The sequence below is a fragment of the Falco cherrug genome, chromosome 6, assembly GCF_023634085.1.
Source record: "Falco cherrug isolate bFalChe1 chromosome 6, bFalChe1.pri, whole genome shotgun sequence".
NCBI lineage: Eukaryota > Metazoa > Chordata > Aves > Falconiformes > Falconidae > Falco > Falco cherrug.
In genome coordinates, this window is record NC_073702.1 from 34,878,100 (window position 1) to 34,899,533 (window position 21,434).

Here is a 21,434-nt window from a genome sequence, read left to right on the forward strand (position 1 = left end):
AAAGACAGCAACTGAATTTGACCTGCACTCTACACATACACAGATGTGCAAATGATCATTCAGAGTTTATATACCGAAGTGGATTCAGAAATACTGCAATTGGTCTCTTCATAATTAATTGCTAGATAAAACTTCTTCATCTAAATCATGTGAACACTACTACAGAAAGAAGTCAGTGGAGTCTCTGATAGCAAAGACTCAGAGCTAAAACATTTGAAACCACAGTTATTTTGAAATAAATGACTGCAACAATCCCAGAGAATTTTAGCAGTCTGCTGTAACATTTAACCCAATGAGGATTAATTTGGCAACTAAGCAGTCACATGACCAACCCAGTAATTTGTTATAGTAAATTAGATTATTTTAATCAATGTATTAATGCACAAAACATAAAATTCAACCTTTAGAAAGATAAGAAAATGTCTAGCTTGAGGAAAAAGAATAGTCCCATGCAGTATCAAAAGGAGGGGAAAAAAACCACCTCCTTCATTCAGCAAGCAGCAATGAGACCGCCTCATTCAACCTGAGTCCACAGCACCATATCATTTTGTCCTTTATTGTTCCTTGCAGCACACAGCCCCTACTTGGATCTTGCTTAGAGATTTAAGTAGATACACTTAAAGTAAGAGTAATTCATTGATGAAGCTGATTATCTAAGAATGAAGTAATTTGCAATTACTTCTTCCTGCATAGTCTGCCTGCGTTTCCCTGAAATGCCTACATTGCTCCTTAAAGAAAGGGAACCTCCTAAAAACAAAGCAAACAGAAAGACTCCATGTTCCCAACACAATTATTTTTAGAATCTGTAATTAAGTTGTGCATTGCTGATGGTTCCTCAGTCTTACAACTGCAGATCATGGTGAACTAAAAATAGAACTACCATTAAACACTGGATTGATCCCATCAAGTTCTACATCATTTGTTGCAAGCTTTGTGGTATCAAAATTTAAATCAAAGGTCTATACCATAATGTAGAGATTCTTATTAATAAATAGAAGTATTGATCAGCTTTCTTCCTACAGCTAACCTAGGTACTGAATAAACTTTTTGCCTCAACTATCAAAACAAATCCAGACATGTTACACTTCCAGACAGAAGGGATTATTCTCTGCTATGGGGATAGTTTGTTTCCATTCTTTTAGCAGATGCAAATGTATCTTTCAAACTGACTTTGATTAAAGGATTCCTAAGCATTTTCCCTGAGGAAAATAATCTGAATCATCTCACTATTTTGTTTATTAAATTATTTTAATTTTTACTTTCCCTGCAATGGTACGGCAAACATTTAAAGGAGTTACTCTGAAACATCACAGCATTGTTCATCTCAGTGAACTGTGACATGCCTTCTAAAAGCAGGACACCAAAAGATATAAAAGTTACCTCTTCATAGGCTTCACATTCTTGAACACTTTTTTTGCCCCACTAACAGCCATCTGCATCTAATCAGAAGTGATGGTATCAGCTGGAGAACATACCTATGTCATGGGGTGAAAGGTGGAAAATGATGCATAAAGAATCTCAAAACCTACATCCAGAGTTTCCTGGAATGTAGTAAAGACATTATACTCTCCAATGGATGAATGTAAATAAAAAAAACCCAAAACTTTTCTGGATAAGGATCCAGAAGACTGTAACAGGTTTCCAAAGTTCTTACTTAAAAACACATCTTTAAAAATAGAATTATATTACCCCTATTTGTAGATATGGATGAAAAAATCTGGTTCTTTTAACAGGGGAATTAGTTGAATAGAGTACCAGAATAGATTAGAAAACTATTCATGGACACGTTTAAATCATGTCTACAGATACTGCGTTGACAGACTCAGTGGAAAAGCCCAAAAGAAACAGAGACTACAGAGAACCTATTTTTCATGTTACTATAACAAATGTAAAGACAAAGTCCTCTTCTTAGTAACAACCAAAATCGGTCACTATTCCATCAAAGTCAATGGAATATAGAGCTACATTAAGTAGTCCCAGAATCAGCATAATAATGTTTAAGTGATCATTGCAAATAAATACATGGCTGTTAAGGTACGATGCTATGATCAGTTACAATTGTTATCATTTCGGTTGGCCAGAAAAGAAAACAACAGAGCAGCTTAGAAACACTTCACAAATGGCAAATTTTTATTTTCTTAGTTTTGATTTTGAATGGAACAAGATTTTTAAAAACCTGCTTAAAATTAAGCAGAACTGATAAAGTCAACACCAAATGCCAAAATTTCACTCAAAGGATCTATTTACATAATTATGGGCATGATTATGGGACCTCTATGAGTAATTAACTGAATGTAGCTCAAAGGAAAGAAATAAACAGAGTACTGCAGCATCCCTAGGCTGCTTATGTTTCACCCATTCAGATTTAAAACATTCCAGTGGGTTCATAACATGTAATGATCATTTGTTTCCTTACAGTAGATACCCAGCACTAAAACTATACAGTAAAATGCAGATCTTACCAGGCAAAGCCAAAACCCTCATCAATTAAATGCCTCATAGTAACATTTACATACGCGCACACACTTCCCTCCTTAAGCTGCTTTTTCCAAGTCAAAGAAGGAATAAGGTTTCTGGGCAGCAGCAATTCCTGTATCAGGATGGGCAGCGCAGTGAGGTGACAGTTCCTGTCTTGACCTGCGAAAACAACCAGTTCCTCTGGGCACACTCCAATGTGGGATCCCTTGCTGTCGATGAATACCATGTGAAGAGCTCAAGGTGATTAATCAGTGCCAGCTTTGTAAACAGGAAGCTTCTCCTCTCTATACATTACAAAAATTAAACTTGGCTATGAAACAGATATGGAACTAGCCTAATTCTAGCTGGTTGGCATGCTTAGAACTGGGTTCTTTTTAATGTACCTACAGTGTGATACTGTTGGACTGGGAGACATCTTGCCATCTAATTCCGCGTTAAAATTAAGCAGAACTTTATTTGCACCCCTATGTGTTCTGGGATGCAAACAAGACTACAGAGTTCTCCAGGTCTGTAATACTTAAACATAACTGACTAAACCCCAAAAGAATTTATGTTAAAGATAATCCGTCTTTCAATGATTCTCCGATATTTTAATTTATATGCCTAGGAAGCAGAAAATAATGTTGAAATAGAAATTAATGTGAATTAAATGTGTGCATGCATAAGCTTAAAGCAGGCATGTGAGATGTCAGGTCAGCTGCCTTTCTACTGCTTTTCTCCCTTTACTTGTACAATAGAAGCCATAAATGCCTTTTAAACACAGCTGTCACTGCATACTCAATGCGGCCAGATGCCTACCACTACTACTAACCAAAAAGCGCTGAAGCCCACGCAAGGATTTGCTGGTCAAAAACCTTCTAAGCACTACAGACACTAAATCTGAAGTGGTTTTGTACTGACCAAACAGATTGCCAATAGCTCTGATTCACCTGATTCAGCCGTGTAGGTATTCTCCAACATCAGCAATCATTAAAAACATCCGTACTACTTAAAATAAATGAAAGTCACAAGCTAGCTAAAATTACTAAACGTATACTGACTCCCTGTGCCTGTGTAACTTCTCTCCTTTGGGGTTATACACAACATGGACAAAGGCTCTTAGCTAAGGATGAGTCCCTATTTTTAGGAGCCCAGTTCTTGGAACACCTAACTTTCATGACCTCCTCCTCTCCTGTCTGCAGCAGTGCAGACCACAATCCCACTCTCCCCGCCATCACCACACGTTCACGTTGACACATCTCTAAGGCCACTGCAGCAAATGCTTACACAAAAAAAAGTGTTATTGGAAAAGTATTCTTAGCTACCATTAATTCCACTTAGCAAGTGGAAACTGGTGAGAGAGCCAACGCCATCCGATCAGACAGCTCTTCTTGGACCACATGCAAGTGCCCTGGGAACCACCAGTGGCCCACAGACCACAGTTTGAGAATCACTGTTCGAAATAACTCACAACCCTCTTATTATAGAACACCATGCTCCTTGTCTTGCTCAGACTACTATTTTAGGGTTTTTTCCTGCAAGCACAGCACATCATGATGGTAGAAACTTATGTCTCATATCTGGTAACCATGCCCACAGTTATATCTGTCATTTGGCGGACAACTCTCTAGCAATCAACAAGATGAATAACTTGCTGAAGTATAAATGCAGTTTTACACAAATGGTTTCTGTCATTTTTTTGTGTACATTTGTATCACTTTAGCTAGAGGTAGAATCTCACTCAGTCAACTCTGCAGTTTCATTAGAAGTCAGAGGGCTGGAAAAGCAAACTCCATTCAGATTAATTGTAACAACTAAGAGGCAATATATCAAATAAATTCAAGCTGCACATGGCTTCAAAATTTTCCTGTAACACTACAATTTTATTTTAGTTTTTATACAAAACTTCATTTCACTTCAAAACTTCACTGATGGCAATTAACATTTTGGGATCACATAATCAATGTCTTCATAGATAATTTATAATCCCTCCATCACTTCTGTGCTTTTGCCCATATTGCTTCTTAAGGATATAATTCAGTTTCAAAACGGTCTGAAGGCCCTACTCTCCCTGCATAAAGAAAAAGGAATGGAAGCACTCTTTTGATGGACTGTAAATCAATCCTTACTTACCTCTTCTTATCATGGGAAATGAACTAAGCATAGTTTAATAGATTTTAAGGACAAGCTATGATCTTCTACAGTCCATAGGACATGAAAGATCAAACTAGAATTTTATCTTGTAACTTGGCTAGTAAGAATGTCACTTCAAATTCCCTGTCATTCAGAAGCTACCTAATACTGATTCAGAACCAAAACAACAGAAAATTCAGTAGACAAACCATTCCAAAGGATAAACATGCCTTGCTAAAACAATAAAAAGTATTTGTATTACGACTGTGTATAGCTCAATACTCATCTGTACAGTTTAGAAAGTTCTAGAGGTTGATCTTTAATATAATTTATCATGTGACCAAATATTGTAACATTAAGACATGACTGATGACTAGCCATTTATTGGGTATATATTTAAATGCATCAGTTACGTCTCCTGAATCACACTATTCCATATTTCGATAGCACTTGGCATACACAGTATATTACCAAAAATCAATAAATCATTTAATGCTGATTTCATTTTTCTTTACTTCTCTATCTTACTTTGCTCTAAAGACAAGTATCTTTGTCATCCTAAGGACAAACAAAACCAAACCTGTGTTCTTCTATTCTTATTTCTGTCGGAGACATTGTATTTCTTATTTCTTATCAAACCACAGCAGATGTCCACAGATTCAGTCCATTTTTAAGCATGGCTATGTAGGTACACCTGCTGCCTATACAACCTTTAGTGGCAAAAGCCAACCAGGATGCTAAAAAATGGGGGTGAGGGATGTGTTAAGGGGAACTGAGTATCAAGGGTTTCCGATCTAATCTCCCATTTTCAACAGCTTTTAAGAAAACTTTGGGTGAGACTAAGTCCTTTAGTCCTTATTTTAAAGTGGGATATTCGTAACATAGCAACTGAATTAGCAATGAGTGTAAAATTAGCGATGAATAATTTCAGGATTTGGTTATTGATAGGTGTTGATTTAAACTAGCAGTTTACTTCCTACCAAAAGGAGCTAAAAAGCTGTTGAAAAGCTTCCAACTAGCTACCGTTCATTGTCATCAGAGGAGCTACTTCTAAACATGGGTCTTTAGTCCTTCTGCAGTAGTCATGGATTTCATTTCATAAAGTACAGAGCTTCAGTCTCCACAATTCATGATGTATTATAATGCCCACCCCAACAAGCAGAGCAGCTATACTGGCATTTTGACAGAATAATTTGAGTGTGAATAAACATGAAATATTTTTAATCTTAATTTTATTTTTCAATTTTACCCTTTTTTGTTAATCAAGATGTTTACAAAGTATTTACAAGTAACATTGTTTAACAATTTAATTTCTTTTAAAAGCACCAAAGACCTTTTTCTGTTAAAGTTTTTCTTATCTATTTTCTGCTCGTGTTTAAGGGAAATTGTATGTTTAAACCAGGGCAATGCAACAAAAATTATTTTATTCTGATTTCACTGCTATAAAAAGAAACATTCAGTGACAGCTATAAACCACAAAAACATGACCTGCCTTTTGTCTTGCAACTAAATCAAAAGACCACCCATTTAATCCCTAGGAAAATACTAAGTTACAGATACCGGCATTCAGGCAGTAGCCTCTGTTTGGACAGTGAGGGCACTGAGCTATAGCGTACTTCTAACGCATTAATAAAGAAAACAATAACTTCCACTTTAAATAAACCCTCACAACATCTAGTAAATTACTTGGTTAGATGCAGGAGAATATCTTATCAGATCAGAAATCTCAAAAGAAGTGTCATGCAAATTCTTCAACGGAGTGACACATTAAAAGAAGCTCCAGAACTTAAAAAAATACATCAGCTGTGGGTATACCTGCCTATTGTTTTAATTTTTAAGGAAAAATTTACCATATCTTAATTATGATCTATTTGTATACATTTTTACTTTCTTATGAACACATCTTTATAAAGTAGAAGTTAACCAAATGATGTGCAAATAGCTGCACCTTAAAAAGACTTACAATACAATCACAATATATTTGTCATGGTAAACAGAGTGAGTAGGCAGGGGTTTTGGTATTAAAAAAAAAGAACCTGTTTCCAGGTAGCATTTGATCAAGAGGCACAAACACCTTAATCATTAGAAAGACTACACATCAAGGTCTCAGGTACTGAAAAGAAAAAAAGCAGCACTTTTAAGATCACATGAAAATTTCTAAAGCATATACAGATTATGTCAGATTTAAAATAAAGAGAGTGCTAGAAAACTACTCTCCTTTTTGTAATTTTGCCTATATCTAAGAATTGATGTTGGCCTGTTTTACAGTCACAGCAGAGTTCAAAACAACTGTATTTTTAAAAGCTGAGGAGGGGATAAGAAGTTGAAACCAAGGCATAACTTTTGTATTGCATTCACTGAATAAAAAATAAGTTTCAAATCTTTTTGCACAGTGGATTGATAGCTAGGAGCAGAATTACAGCAATGAAATGTTCAATTAATGTTGCGTGTCTCTGTGGAGCACAGCTTGCAAGAGCTCTCTGAATAGAAGGCTATCATACAGAAGTAAAAATGAAGCGTGTAGCTTTGTTCGGGTTTTAAATCGCTATGTGATATGCTTCCAGTAAATTAGGAAGTCTGTGATTGACGGCTGCTGTTGGAAAACTTGCTTTAGTACTTCAGAGATTTTCAAAATCTACTTGATCTAAATATAACAAGGCATATTATTCCAACACAGTTTGCTTCATTTTAAACCCTTTACTACTTTACAGGCAGCATCATTTATATGTTAAATGTACTATTTAAACACTTGCACACTTTTAAATCAGTGCTCTCCAAAGTGGGGTGTGTGCACAGTGAGGCGCATGCATAACATATAAGTAATCTTTATAATTTATATATTTTAAAAAAGATATAATGGTGGTGCATGCTCAAAAAATTTTACTGACAGAAATCTTTTACCAATAGCAGTGCATGAGCAAAAAAGTTTGTAGATCACTGTTCTAAATTCATCAGTATGAATTCTTCTTTCCTAGTAGCTTCCTTTCTCCCTTTTTTTTTTCATTTTTGATTTGCTAGAGTCCCATCTGAAAAACCTCAAGAATCAATGGTGTCAGATTCAAATGTTTCTTTGTCAATTTATGTCCTCATCCTTTTTATCAAGAAATACTGAACTTCCCTGGAGGATTTGAACGAGGCTATTTTAAATGAAGCATCATGAAATGCACATCAGAAGCATGAAAGAATACATGGAATTTTTTACAGTAACAGTTTTGTGCCCAGTTTTTTGACAAAACATCCCCTTCTAGTTCTATGTAGCATAGTAATAACTGACATGGTTTTCACAATGCTATATAGCAGTTCTTGTTACAGGAACTTTGCCTGAGAAATTCAGAACCTAGAAAGCAACAAAGAACTGTGGAGAACACAATTATCCATCCCTATGCATGTGCTTCCTTTGGTCCTTGGGGTTCTGGGTTTTTTCACTGTAACACCACAAAATGTCAATTAAGGACTCCTGTGGGGATGCAGAAGCAGAACATGAGCAACGAGTCCATGACTCCCTGTTCCTTTCAGTCACCTGGGAAATTGCAAAAATGCTCTATTTTTAGTTTTGTGGTTTTAATCATGCCTTTATAGTCAATTCATGAAAATTACATTTTTGGCAGTAACTAAGTAAAAGGTAAGGAATTAGCTGCTAATATCCAAAATGCTTTTCATTTCTTTTGCATCATAAGGATGAGAAAGAATTATCCCAAATCTCTTCTTTCACTGCAGGCAACTCACATCGTCACAAATTGGCAAAATATAAGGCCTTCCAGCCACTTTGTGCTTTCTCTTGAGTTTGAATGAAACAAACCATGTTTATTTTGTTACGTTCAAAGCTACTGCGAAGCACAGAGTACTACCCATGGCAACTGTAGTAATATCATAATTTCCAAAGGTCACTAAACTTTTCAGGGTTCCCTTACGTGATTAGCTTAAAGACTCCACATGGAATATTCTGGAATACTGTGTAAATGTATACTAATGACAGGATGTGAGCTTCCTGCTCCTGTGCTACTAATAAAATAAATATGAAAACAATCTCATAAATGCCTTTTCATTATTTTTAAAACTATCCATCAGTGGCTTTCTATACTTTTCTAAGCTCCATGGTGCTACAGTTATGTGTACCAGTAAGAACAGATCCTGGCACATGGTACTGAGAACACAGAAAACACCTTAATGGGTCAGGCAAGCAAGTTCCCCAAGCTCAGCCATGGCAAGAGTAGATTCTATTCAGTAAGAGAAACCAAGCCTGGCCACTTTCTGCATCCCTTCCCCTTGCAGCAAATCTCTCAGGCTCACAGCCCTGCCACAAGATGGCACTGGGACCAGGAGCAGCACAGAAGTGTGGAAAAGGTCAGTGCCCGCAGCACCGACGGCAGTATCCAAAGCAAGGACATCAGTGCACCTGCACAACAAAGAACATGACTCTTTCAGCAGCTGTTATGGACTAGCTGTACATTAGGTTGTTTTATCACTTTAAGTCTGCTAATATAATTTGCCCACAGCATAGTGCTTTGGCTGTTAGTTTGCTAAATTTTTTACCTGCCACATAAATAAATACTTTCTCTTAGCTGTTTTTAAGGCAGCTAGTACCATTAAATGACCATTATTTCCGTTACTGAACCTGGTGTATTTTATTCTGCATTTACCTTATTTACTGTCATGATTTTGGAAACCTCAGTCATGCTGCTGAGAAGCATTCTGCTCCCCAAACCAAAGAGCCATTTAAACTCTCACAACAAGAAAGCTGCTTCCTCCCTGTTCTTTAGTTGCCCTTCTCTATACGCTCACCAACTTCACTCTTGAAATGCTGTCCTTAAGATGTGTACTCTAATATTCAAGATGAAGGTCTACTATGGTTATATATAGTAATAAACCAATACCTCCTGCCTTGTCTGTAACACTGCTTATATCCAACATTTTGTCAACTTAAATTTTGTCTGCTGCTGTGCAATAAGAGATTATATTAGAAAACACTCAGTGATGATGCCAGTATCTTTCCTGAGTTTTACAAATGAATTCCAAGTTCAGGATCACCCATGCACAGTTAAAAAAGATCTTTTTTGTCACAGGCATTAACTCATATTTATCTGCCCTGACACTCATCTACCATCTTTTTACTCTCTAATGACATTTTGCAAGATGTTTCTGCAGTTCCCTGGCATCTAATATCTTCCCAGTAATGAAATGCTATGAAGTACCATCCAAAAATTCAGAAATTTCACTGTCCACTCTCATTCTGCAAGTCACTTTGAATAAAACTTGACACAGCACCAGCCAGATACTTCACTTCTGACATGTCCATCCTTACAAGCTACCACTTTCTTGAAAATCCCCTCCTCTCACAGGAGCATTGTCTGTGCAAAAGCACACAGTGAAGTCAGCTGGAGGTCTGGTTTCAACTTCGATACCAGCTCCCTTCTCCCTGCAGGATGCTCTCCTTCCCCCGTATCTATACTCTCTTTTGTAGCACAGGGACTGTCACAGTGGAAGTGGGACATTTGTACAACATCCCTGATTGGCTCCATCTAAAAACCCCTCAATTTCAACAAGCTCAGCCAGCTCAAGCCACCATTGACATCTCCCACCATCAAAGGCTCTTTTCACTAACTACACACTTACAGATCCCAGGGCAGGTTGTGAGACCCACTAACATTCTCTGCAACAAACTCAGCACTATTCTGTTGCCAGACTTCTAGCTGAATCCCACGGTTAACAAAAATTATAAGCTTAGGTATTTCTCACCTATCAGGACAAAGTGGTAACGTCTGGTAGTCTGACACCTGAACACAATGACTGGCAGGACTCTTATCAATGAAATACAGGTTTCAGTTTCAAACTTGAAATTAAATAAACCACTAATAAAAGGCTTAAAAGCTCAGATGCAAATGTTAGTGAGGGGAAGTTATGCTACACAGCTACAACAGTTTCTTCAAAATTTTCAGGTTGCTTCACACTGCTGAGCCTTTTGGTCCTAAGGAATCATACTGATTTACTGTATCACTGCAGTGACGACCGAGTACATGAGGTCTTCTGACTAAGTAGCGTTCAGGACAGGATTCCTTATTGGGTCCCCCCAGTTTGCAATGCTGTACATTAAAAATATCCACTTTGAGATGGCTACCATATCTTGCTGGTGATTTGCACATCAAAAGACTTTCAACACATAAACAAGCAACCTCTCCGCTCCAAAACCGCACCTCAGAAATATTTATTGCTTCCTGGAAATTCACTTTCAAATTCAGAGATAATGAAGTCTCTCCTAAAGTACTCAATCTCTTAATTGGACACCTCAGTTAAAAATGTATTTTTCTAATCTACTCTTCTCAACATAAACACATTCTAGACCTTGTTTATAACTTGTCTCTGAAGACTGCCATCAGCAAACTCTTATTCTCTTAATAGCACTTATTTGACTGGCAAATCTAATTTACCTAAGAGTACTCTTTTCCTCAGTAACTTCTCTTCTCATACAACTGTTCTGTGGAAATGTAATGGAGACATTTAAAAATCATGTCATGCTGTTTTTAATGAGCACAAGTTCTGCTAGTGAAATCAAGCAGGGTACAAATATTTGTATGTGTAAGTTACAGTATCGTACCTTCTATCATTTCCATACCATTAGGAGGCTTACAATGTCCAGCATGGCTCACAACCCAAACGGGATACTGCTGATTTAGTCCACAATATAAGGCCTGTATAAAGGTCCTGTAATAACCTGCCAGTCCAGGGTTACCTGCCAAAAAACAAAACATACAAGGCACAGTCAATATTAACCTTCCAACAGCACGTAATGTGCTTCAGAACAAACTAAACAGCATTATACAGCAATTTGGTAATCTATTTTCTATAGTACTTTTCCAATTTTTATTTTCCCAATTTCAAGGGCTATGCTATTGAACCGGTTTAATTCCGTTAATCAATGGCACCCACGAGAAGCATTTTACAGAATTACTTTGAAATTTCAGAACCTAAAATTCGAGCTCAACACAACAGAAAATCTTTTCCAGCAGAGGTCAACCAGCTGGCTTATCTATCCCATCAAGTCACAGATACGTGAAAACTGGGCAAAGAAACCCCCAGATCTTATAAAAATACCACAAAGACTATATCACATATCACTTGATCCAGATGTCTGCACTTCAAATATCTCAGTGTTACCACTTCAAAACAGGCGTGTGATATTCTGGCAATACAAACATCTGTACTGAGCATAAAAGAGAGGATGACTTTATTTTAAACTGATTGGATTAATTTTTTTTTCTGCTTGCAACCTCATATTCTCTTTGTCCTCTTCCATGGACCTTGAGAAGCTCTTTCTTTTCCAACACCTGTGATCTAGAACCACAGAAGAACCGTTCCCCCCGTCCTGCAAGCCATCAGCTTTAGCGAGAACTTCTCAGAAGAGGCTGGTGTGTGAACAAATCCACCTTGCCCTGAGAGAGCTGACCACCTTGCTCTAAATCCACTGTTCAACAGTGAGAATATCAACAGTCAGCCACCACTGCTGAAGTGGAAGTCTAAAATAGCATCCCAAAGTCAAAAACATCTATCTGGTAGGGATTTCAGGATTTCCAAACAAAACTATAATCTCTATTCGTCATTTTTTTCTTTCTCTTTTGGATACTAGTAGTAACATAAGTTGCAGAGTAAATCCACATGAAGACAAAGCAGATTTTGTTTCCTAATTCCCACACAGACATAAAACTGTATTCTTTCTCTCTACTTATTAATTTTCCAAAGTAGTTCCACTGATTTCTTATTATCATTTAGACACCAGGAAAACCCACCATTATGGTTAGGATTGCTCAGTTACGTGTCTTTCATTCACATACTAGGCAATTCTTAGTTTGGTTATCATCAACAGCAAAAGGCAGCAAGAGCAGTATTGGGTAAAAAGGCAGCCACTTTTTAAGACAAAGACATTCCAAAATAACACAAATGTGTTACTAAAAGGGTACGAGAGGAAAAACACCAACTCACTAAAATTGCGTAAACTCCTTTGTGTCAGTCTGCTTGTAATAAAAAGGCTGAGCCATGTAAGTATTGATAGTGACAAAGACGACAAATCAGAGCTGTAATCAAATTAGTAGTTGTAGAAATGGTGTGTGGAGACAAAAACTCTTCTCCTTCTACAGTGGGCATTTTCATTTTGCCTTCTTTTACTTCAACCCTTCTGCTCCTCAGGAAACACACAGTATGTTCATTGCTCTCCCACGAGGCATTCCCTCGGTTCAGGGCTTCCACAACACAGCTGACACCACAGCGCAGCACTGCACCAGGCACCCAAACCCACCTCCAGCACAAACACATGCGTAGGAGTTGATGTCATGGCTCACACCAGTGATGATATGTGGGCAGAGGAGGGAAGCCTTCTGCTCTAGGTCACATCACACATGCTTCATCCCTCACTTACATGTAAAAAGCATCTCTGATGGTTTTCAAACCTTAATAAAATTACTGATCTTAAAACAACATTATTTTTACTGCAGTACACAGATTTGGAAAAAAAACAACAACCAAAATCAGAAACACCAAAACACAAAAAACAAAGTACCAGTTATTATGTGTTTCTAAGCATCTCTTTGTAAACTTGATATTAAAGAAGAATTAAAAAAAAACAACCAAACAACAGTTGTTGTATGTATAAACTCCAGAATGCATGATCAAATTTTTGCAAACTTTTCCAAAGAAAGTTTTTAATTCACAGGGGTCACACATCTCTACATCTGCACCACTTTTTCATACATGAAAAAGATATAATATAGAGGGCTCCAGAGATAATAAAATCAAACCTAGACATCATCTGTCAAGATCCTTGGATTAATGTCACATAGAGAAAACCTACCTTTCAGCAAGGTTGAAGATGAAAGTAGCAGCAATCCAAAATAAAGTGTGTATTCTGTAGTACAAATGATCATGATGTTTGGGCACTACACTTAACTCTGGAATATAACGTGATTAGATATTTTGAGATCAAGGAATCATAAAATTTATCTCAAAAGCAACCTTGTTTTTTTAAATTCTTCCCTCCTCCTATAATACAAAACTAGGAAAGGGACAGATATGGCAACAGCCGTCTTAGACATTTGGGTGCTCATTCCCATCATGAGCCATGTGAACCTAACATGTAAATATTCCAGGATTCAGTCATCGGCTGAAGAGCAATGAAGTAAGAACTGCTTACAAACAGTGAGGCTTTGCATCAAATACTATAGTAAGCTCAAGACAGTGTAATACTTTTTTGATGGAAAGTAGTTTTTTATCCTGTGATAAATGTGATGTGTACTTTAGGCAGGTAAAAAAGAACATCCATAAATAGGAAAGAAACCTCCTTTCCCCACTCTTCATAAACATCTGTCTCAAGTAAAATACATTCTGAGAGGGTCAGCTGTTAAGAGCTGCTGCTACTGATACTTAAAAATGCCTTGAAGGGGTACAAATGAGAACTGCTGGCACAAATGGAAAGGAAAATCAACAAAGATTTTAAAAGCAAAGATTTCTATAGAGAAATCACCACGTGTAAAGCAGCTATAAATTTATTCTTTATTGGACTTTCAATTTCAATGGAATTATTCCAGCTTTGCACTGACTGAAGTAAATGCAGATTAATAGTCCCTGCTCTTGAAAGCTTGCATCTAAAATATTTATAAGCAGAGAATGTTTATCTCCTAATATAGCTTAAATTTGCATGTCTGCAGAGTCAGTTGTTTTGTATTTTTTTTAGTTTAGTTGCTGTCAAAATACTTCAAGCGGAACAAACAAAAAACCTGAACAGATAAAGATTTTTTTTTGATACAACAGTAACAGCTAATGGAAATAACTGGGGTTTAATATGCACAGCAGTCTGCGGTCAACAATATTTTGGGTTCATCTACTGCAGTTGAAATGTTGCTCTATTAAACTATTTTATTTTATAGAAAAAGAACTACCAGGTTCATCACAAAGGCACTTAGGCAATGCAGTGGTCATTTGTGCATTTAAAGGATTTCCCAGTACATCAAACCAGAATTGCCTATGTTCTTTCACTCAGCAACTCAGTGTCAAAAAATGGAAACCACAAGTAAATGCAGTGTTAACCTCCATGATTTGAAGGTTACCCCAGTTATCTGAATACCGCATCAATCCTCAGACACCTCAGGGCACCGGAATCATTCATGCATGCCAGCAAATCTCAAGTTGCAGTCATCTGAATGAAGAAGCACATTTTAAGCAGTTACTCTCAACTCTGCTTAATTTTCAACAGTGTTTATGTTGTTTCAAAAGTCTTTTGAACAATAGCTGCAAATGGTGACCATAACAGAAAAAGACACAAAGCTACAATACACTGCATATTAGCTTAATTAACAAAAGATCTCTAAGCATTTCATGGGAAGAGTATGTCAAATGGACAATTTGCACAGTGAATTAGAACACAGTGGGGTCACTTTATTTGGTGTACTCGTAAGTTTCAATAACCAAAGGACTCCTGCCACCTTCTCTATTCTTCTCTGTAATACACGACATTTCACCCAGCTTTTCTGCATTAAGTTCAAAGTCTTTCCATTTTTAGTTTGAGGACGGGAATCCACTTCCTCCTTTTCTGATCTGTTCCACCCACAGCTAGAGCAAGACTGAATGTGCAGAGGTGTAATTTTGAGCTATATGAGGAGGTAAATATTCTCTACTTCTATATACTGCAGATGCAGGCTTTCAAGAACTGGAACCTCTAGTCTTTAATCATCCACATAGTTAAAACCACGAAAATTACTTATAAACATGAATTTGCCTTTCACTTTCAAACACTTTCTTGTTAAGGCTTTTTCCATCAAATCAAGATTTTTAAATGCCAAGCACTTCCTTCATATGAAGACAGCTAGCAATAAAGAGAGAGTAATTTGTACAAACTAAGTATCTGCCCCAGGGTATCACTGCTAAAGACTAACTTTTATCCTGATTTCACATTATTTCCTACACAACGTGTCATAAAATCAAATTTATCTTGTCTTAAAATGAAATACATACCAATATTTGGATGGTGCACTTACAAAAAAGAAGTTATCCAGACTTGGTTAAACTTATATACAGTATGCCATCAGTGCAATTCAATCAGCTTAATTTTGAATGCAAAACAACGAATATATAATGCTCATTTAAAAGTCACAGATCATAGCCACTCCCCACAAGCAATGACAGCTTTTGTGGCTTACAAATTGTCAAGCCTTTTTTAAGTGTTCTGCAACAGAAAACATTAATGTAACATGTAAAGTATTATTAAGAGAACACTAGTATTAGATAACCCAGACTTAGCGTACAATGTAAACCACAACAGCAAAATATTTCAGGTTAGAAACAAAAACATATACCAAAACATAAATGAAAAGCCTTCTGTCCAGAAAGAGGTAGGTCAAAAATATATACAGCTTACTGAAATGAAATTGAGACTGAAACATAAAAGTAAAACAATTCTTAGCAGTTCTGGAAGGGATATCTAACTTGAAAAGGATTTATTTAAGCAGTCTATAGTAAAAGCCAAGAGTGGTGGGGAGTCAAGAAGAAATTTATGTGTAGCTAAATCATCCCAAACAGCAACAAGTTTTCTTGCACCTTGTTTTGAAACGAACTTTTGGGTTCTGTGCACTGTCCTGTGAGATGTTCCCCAGTGTTTTCAGCTGTGCCTCCAGAAGTCTGACCATCTGTATCAGCAGTAGCTGGCATTCAGCTGTGGTGCTTCAAGCACTTCTCTAGCAGTTGCTTTCTGTCTGCTCTGGGACCTCAGCAGGGCCATAAAGAATAAAGTCAGCTACATGAATAGAAGAAGGGAAATACACAGCCAACAGTGCGTTTACAGAGAACTTTGAAGAACTGGAAAATATGCCAGCAATTAGCATGAGTTCAATTTTAGAAATAATCCACAGTTTCAGAATTAAGTATGTATGCTGCAGTATTTATATGATAATCTCCTGCAACAAAACCAAATGCAGACTTTTTTTTTTTTTCTTAAATGAGCAGCCATAAATCAAATTTGAAATCCAGGGGTGCACAGCAGGACCACACAAAAATCATTTTTGTGGCAATGATTCTCACTGCCTCTTCGCAGAGCTGCCAAAGTCCCAGCTCCAACTCGCAGTCTAAATGACAAGTTACTCGCTCAAGGAAACTTAATCTGTCTCTGGCATCTGACCAGCCACCATGGAAGATGCAACTCCCCTATGTTAATGAATGGAAAGCAGCCCACGCAGATGTCAGGAGGATTTAAATGGAGCATGTAAAAAACACAATGATGTTCTCACACTTGGGAGAAAACTGCAGAAACTGACACCATGGCTGATGATCAGGCCTTAAAAGGAAACACACAGGTTTCTCTGACATGCAGGGTCAAGGGATTTCAAATAAAACATCTCAAATAACATTTGAATGATCATCATAAACTCACGTCAATTAAGTTTTCACCTGTTTGCACGTCTAAGGGACTCGCATTCTTTATCCTATGTTCTGTTTATAGTTCGTACACCAGATGAGCAGCATCAGCCAAAAAGCAAATAATTACAAGGGCATTATACAGAAACACATGTGAAAACTCTTGTTTGATCCTCTGTAACTCCAGAATCATGAATTTGCCTGGAAAACACCTTAATATATTTGCCTATGTTGAAAACAGGGAATCTCAGAAGGATTCAACCAGGTGCCTGTAAGACAGCTTATTAGAAAGGTTTTTCAAGAACATTTCACTTTTTTTCCCTACACACACACTCAAGAGTTTTTACTTTGATACAGCTATAAGACATACATATTGGATTTTATAATACACATTCTTTATATGCATTTTGCAAAGCAAATAAGCTTATCTGCTGTTCTCCAACACTGTTCCACTTTTAGGACAAATGTGGGTTCATTTACCTCTAAAGAAATCCCATGGACAGTCAATAAACTTGCATTAACTTAACACAGCTGGTTTTGCCCAAGTGACAATGGTGCCTGAAGTCTGTGAATAAAAAATCCCAGCTAGAAATTGTGACAGTACATGTCTGTTTCCTCATATGAATGATTAACAGCATCTATCCAGGAAGATAAGATACAAAGTCTGAAACCCTGATTTTGCCCACGGCCAGCTTACTGGACTTTGTGATTAAGTGATATTGCAAGTGTTATCAAATCCCCAGATGTATTTCCATAGTTACATCTAACATTTCAACCAGGTAAAACAGGTACATAAATACAAAAAGGCCTTGATTTTATTATTGGGGTTTTTTTAATATGTCTGTATATTAATGGTTCTTGGAAGGGAGTCAAGATTGAGATACAAAACTGAAAAAAGTTGAGTTCATAATGGAATACTGAATGTGTCACATTTTTTAAAGGCAGAAAGCAGGATTTTCTAATGCTTACAATTAAGTATTTTTTGTTCCATTTTCTCCATAGCAAATGAAAAATGAACACAATTAATTAGGACTCCCAGTACACACCTACACATACACAGTCTCTTAAGCAGATGCTTAAGCAGATGAAGACAGATACAGCTACTTTTAACACCTCTGATGTGGTTGCTCTGTCTGATCCAATCTGTCCTACAATTGATGCTAGCAGAGGGGCTGCAGTGAGGTCTGTGCTGGGTCTAGAATTTCTAGTGGGAATTTTTCAGTCGGTTTCATAGTCTGAAGCAGAATTGGACCAACAGAAAACAAACCTCCTTCTGAAAGAAAGGGAGAGAACAAAGGAAGTGTGCGAAGACGAACATGAGACGATGTCAAACGGGTTCACAAGAAAGCCCATGAAACATCTGAATAACAACACATCCCTGATGAGACAACATCAGCAGGAAAAAGACAAAGGCAAGAAAAATAAACAATTCAAAACCCAGATAACCACAAATTACTTGTTTTGTACAGCTCTCAAGATTTGACCACTTTTGAATAATATACAAGAAGGAAGCAAGCAATACATTCAAATGGCACCAGAAAGTAAGTTTTCAAGTTTGCATCAGAGATCTCCCTATGTTATACCACACTGGTCAGTTATGAAAAAGAAAAGCATTGGTCTAGGGGCTTTGGGATTATAACATTTTTGGGTTTGCTTCTGTTTTGTAAGATAGTTTTTAGAATAAAATGGCAGATGGGAAACAAATAGCAATGGAGAACATGAAGACAGTTAACTGCAGAAAAAAGACTTGAAAATGTGTTTCTGCAATTTTTTTACATCAAGACTGTCAAGAGAATGTAATATTTGAAATAAACAGTCTAAGGTGATTTTGCAAATGAATTCTGCATTTGCGTTTCTTACTAGTCTTCAGAAATGCAAGACAAAAGAACAAACTGCTCTGCATATGGATAAACTAAGATTTACCAAGGAGAAAATTGTCTGCATTGGCACCACAGCGTGTCTGGTAGAGGAAAAGGCCTTGTAGTTCAGGTATTAGTACTGGTCCTAAGCAGATGCTCCATGAAGACTTCAACCAAAACATTTCATTCAGGCAAACACCTTCCTCATTCATAAACTCAAGTCACTTCGCAAGCACAGATGTTTAGCCATTTAAAACCTACTGTGAAGAGCTTCTGCCTCTTAAGAGAAGGCTGCAATTACAGATTTAAAAGTTCCAAAACATAAAGGTGGAAGGCAGCTCTTAAGTATGTATTACTACCTATTTATTTATTACTATGGGAATTTTTAAATCCATCAGGAATAATCAAAGATTGTTTTCAGAAACTGAAATCAGGACAATGAACAAAATCTTTTATCATGCCCATAACAGGAAAACAACTGCAAGAGTTATGACTTACTGAATTTTTGGCTCTATTGTTTTCCACAATCGAGATATTGAACATAATGGGCCAAATTTATTTTTAATGTAGCTGAAATGATCCATAGGAGTTACTGTTCAGATAGAAATGAGGCCATGTGTTAACTACAATCAGAAAGAGAATATTTACTTTTTATTTTCAGAGATAACTAGGTCAAAATATTTAATAGCAAGGCAAATCCTTATCAGCTCAGGTACTTCTGGCAGCAGCTGCAAGGGAGGAAAAAGTACATTATACACTGGTAGCTTAATACATTTTCCTTGCATTATTTGTACACAATGCCCATGAACGCTGTATTTCCCTCATAGGTAGGTACTTCAGGAAGTAATTTCTTCTTCCCTCCTGCCTCAGACATCCCATGAAGAGAAACAGACCCTTTTCTAAACAGTCAAATCAAGCAAATTGCCCTAGAACACAACTTTTCCATAACCCCAGCCAACTCAAGCCTCTGCACGCTGCAGTAGAGGGATCACTTCCTCCCCTGATTATGCTGTACGCAGCCAGGCAGGACGGATCCATGCTGAAAACACCACCTCATTAGCAGGGAGAGGACAGAGAGAAGACAGACCGCGGATTGAGTAATTTCAGTAAGTTATTTCAGTAAGTTACTTCAGAAAGTCACATCTGCCACCCAGATTTAGTGGAGGGAAAATACTGTCAAGCACAGTCGGATGTTCAACCATAGTATCACTGCTCTGCCTCCTCAAACTTAACAAGCTCAAAAGCACCAAGCCCCCATCGGAGGTACCTCTGGAACACTGGGAAATTCAACAACAGTGGCAAATTTCAAGCCTAGATCCGAAACAGAGGCTCTTCTTTGCATGAAAAAGTTTTTAATTTTAATGACAGATATTTTTTTTTCATTTCTAAAGACAATGGAAGCTGGTGGGCTGACCCAGTAAACAAAGCACAACTGTCAACATATTTTAAAATATTAGTCACAAACATGTAGTCCGTAAGCAGCAAAAATAACGGACAGCAATATCCTAAGAGCTGAATTTTCTAATACAGAACATGGATAGAACACACACTTTTCTTTCAGGGGGTACTTTACCAGTACAGACTCATAGAAACATTTAAGTTGGGAAAGACCTCTGAGATCATCAAGTGCAACCATTAACCCAGGACTGACAAGTCCACCAGTAAACCATGTCCCTAAGCACTGCATCTATGCTTTTTTGAACCTTCAGGGATAGTGATTCTACCACCTACCTGGGCAGCCTGTTTCAATTCTTTCTGTGAAGAAATTTTTATTAAGATCCAATTTAAATATCCCCTGGCGCAACTTGACGCCACTTCCTCTTGTCCTAATGCTTGTTACTTGAGAGAAGTGGAAGAGACACCCACCTGCCTACAGCCTCCTTTCAAGCAGTTGTAAAGAGCAGGAAGTTCCCTCCTGAGCCTCCTCCTCTGCAGGTGAAACAACCGCAGTTCCCTCAGTTGCTTCTCATAAGGCTTGTACTCTAGACCTTTCACCAGCTTCATTGCCCTTCTCTGGACATGCTCCAGCACCTCAATGATTTTGTTGTAGTGAGGGGCCCAGAAGTAAACATAGTATTTGAGATGCGACCTCACCAGTACCAAGTTACAGGGGGGCAATCAATTCCCTTGTCCTGCTGGCCATGCTGGTTTTGACACAAGCCAGGAAGCTGTTGGCCTTCTTGGCCACCTGAGCACACTGCTGGCTCATGCTCAGCCAGCTGTCAACCAGCACCCACAGGTCCTTTTCCACCAGGCAGCTTTCCAGCTGTTCTTCCCTAAGCCTGGTGCATTGCATGGGGTCGTGACCCAGCTGCAGGATCCAGCACTTCTCTTCGTTGAACCTCGTACAACTGGCCCTGGCCCATCAGCCCACCCCGTCCAGATCCCTCTGCAGAGCCTTCCTGCCCTCAAGCAGATCAACATTCCCCCCACAGCTTGCTGTCATCTGCAAACTCACTGAGGGGGCACTCAATCCCTTTGTCCAGATCATTGATAAAGATATTAGACAGAACTGGCCCCAACACTGAGCCCTGGGGAACACCTTGTGTGATCAGCCACCAGCGAGACATAGCTCCATTCCCCACCACTCTTTGG

General features: G+C 37.8%; 1 protein-coding gene across 4 annotated transcripts in view; it reads right to left on the reverse strand.

Annotated features, from left to right (window-relative positions):
* Positions 1 to 21,434, reverse strand: part of LDAH (lipid droplet associated hydrolase) — a 124,634-nt gene that overhangs the window by 75,908 nt on the left and 27,292 nt on the right. For 3 of the 4 annotated variants that reach the window (XM_055713709.1, XM_055713712.1, XM_055713713.1), the window contains one exon: positions 11,183 to 11,317. In XM_055713709.1, the coding sequence (XP_055569684.1) occupies positions 11,183 to 11,317 (135 nt within the window). The remainder of the gene's footprint in view (positions 1 to 11,182; positions 11,318 to 21,434) is intronic. The other variant, XM_055713710.1, reaches the window with a different exon arrangement.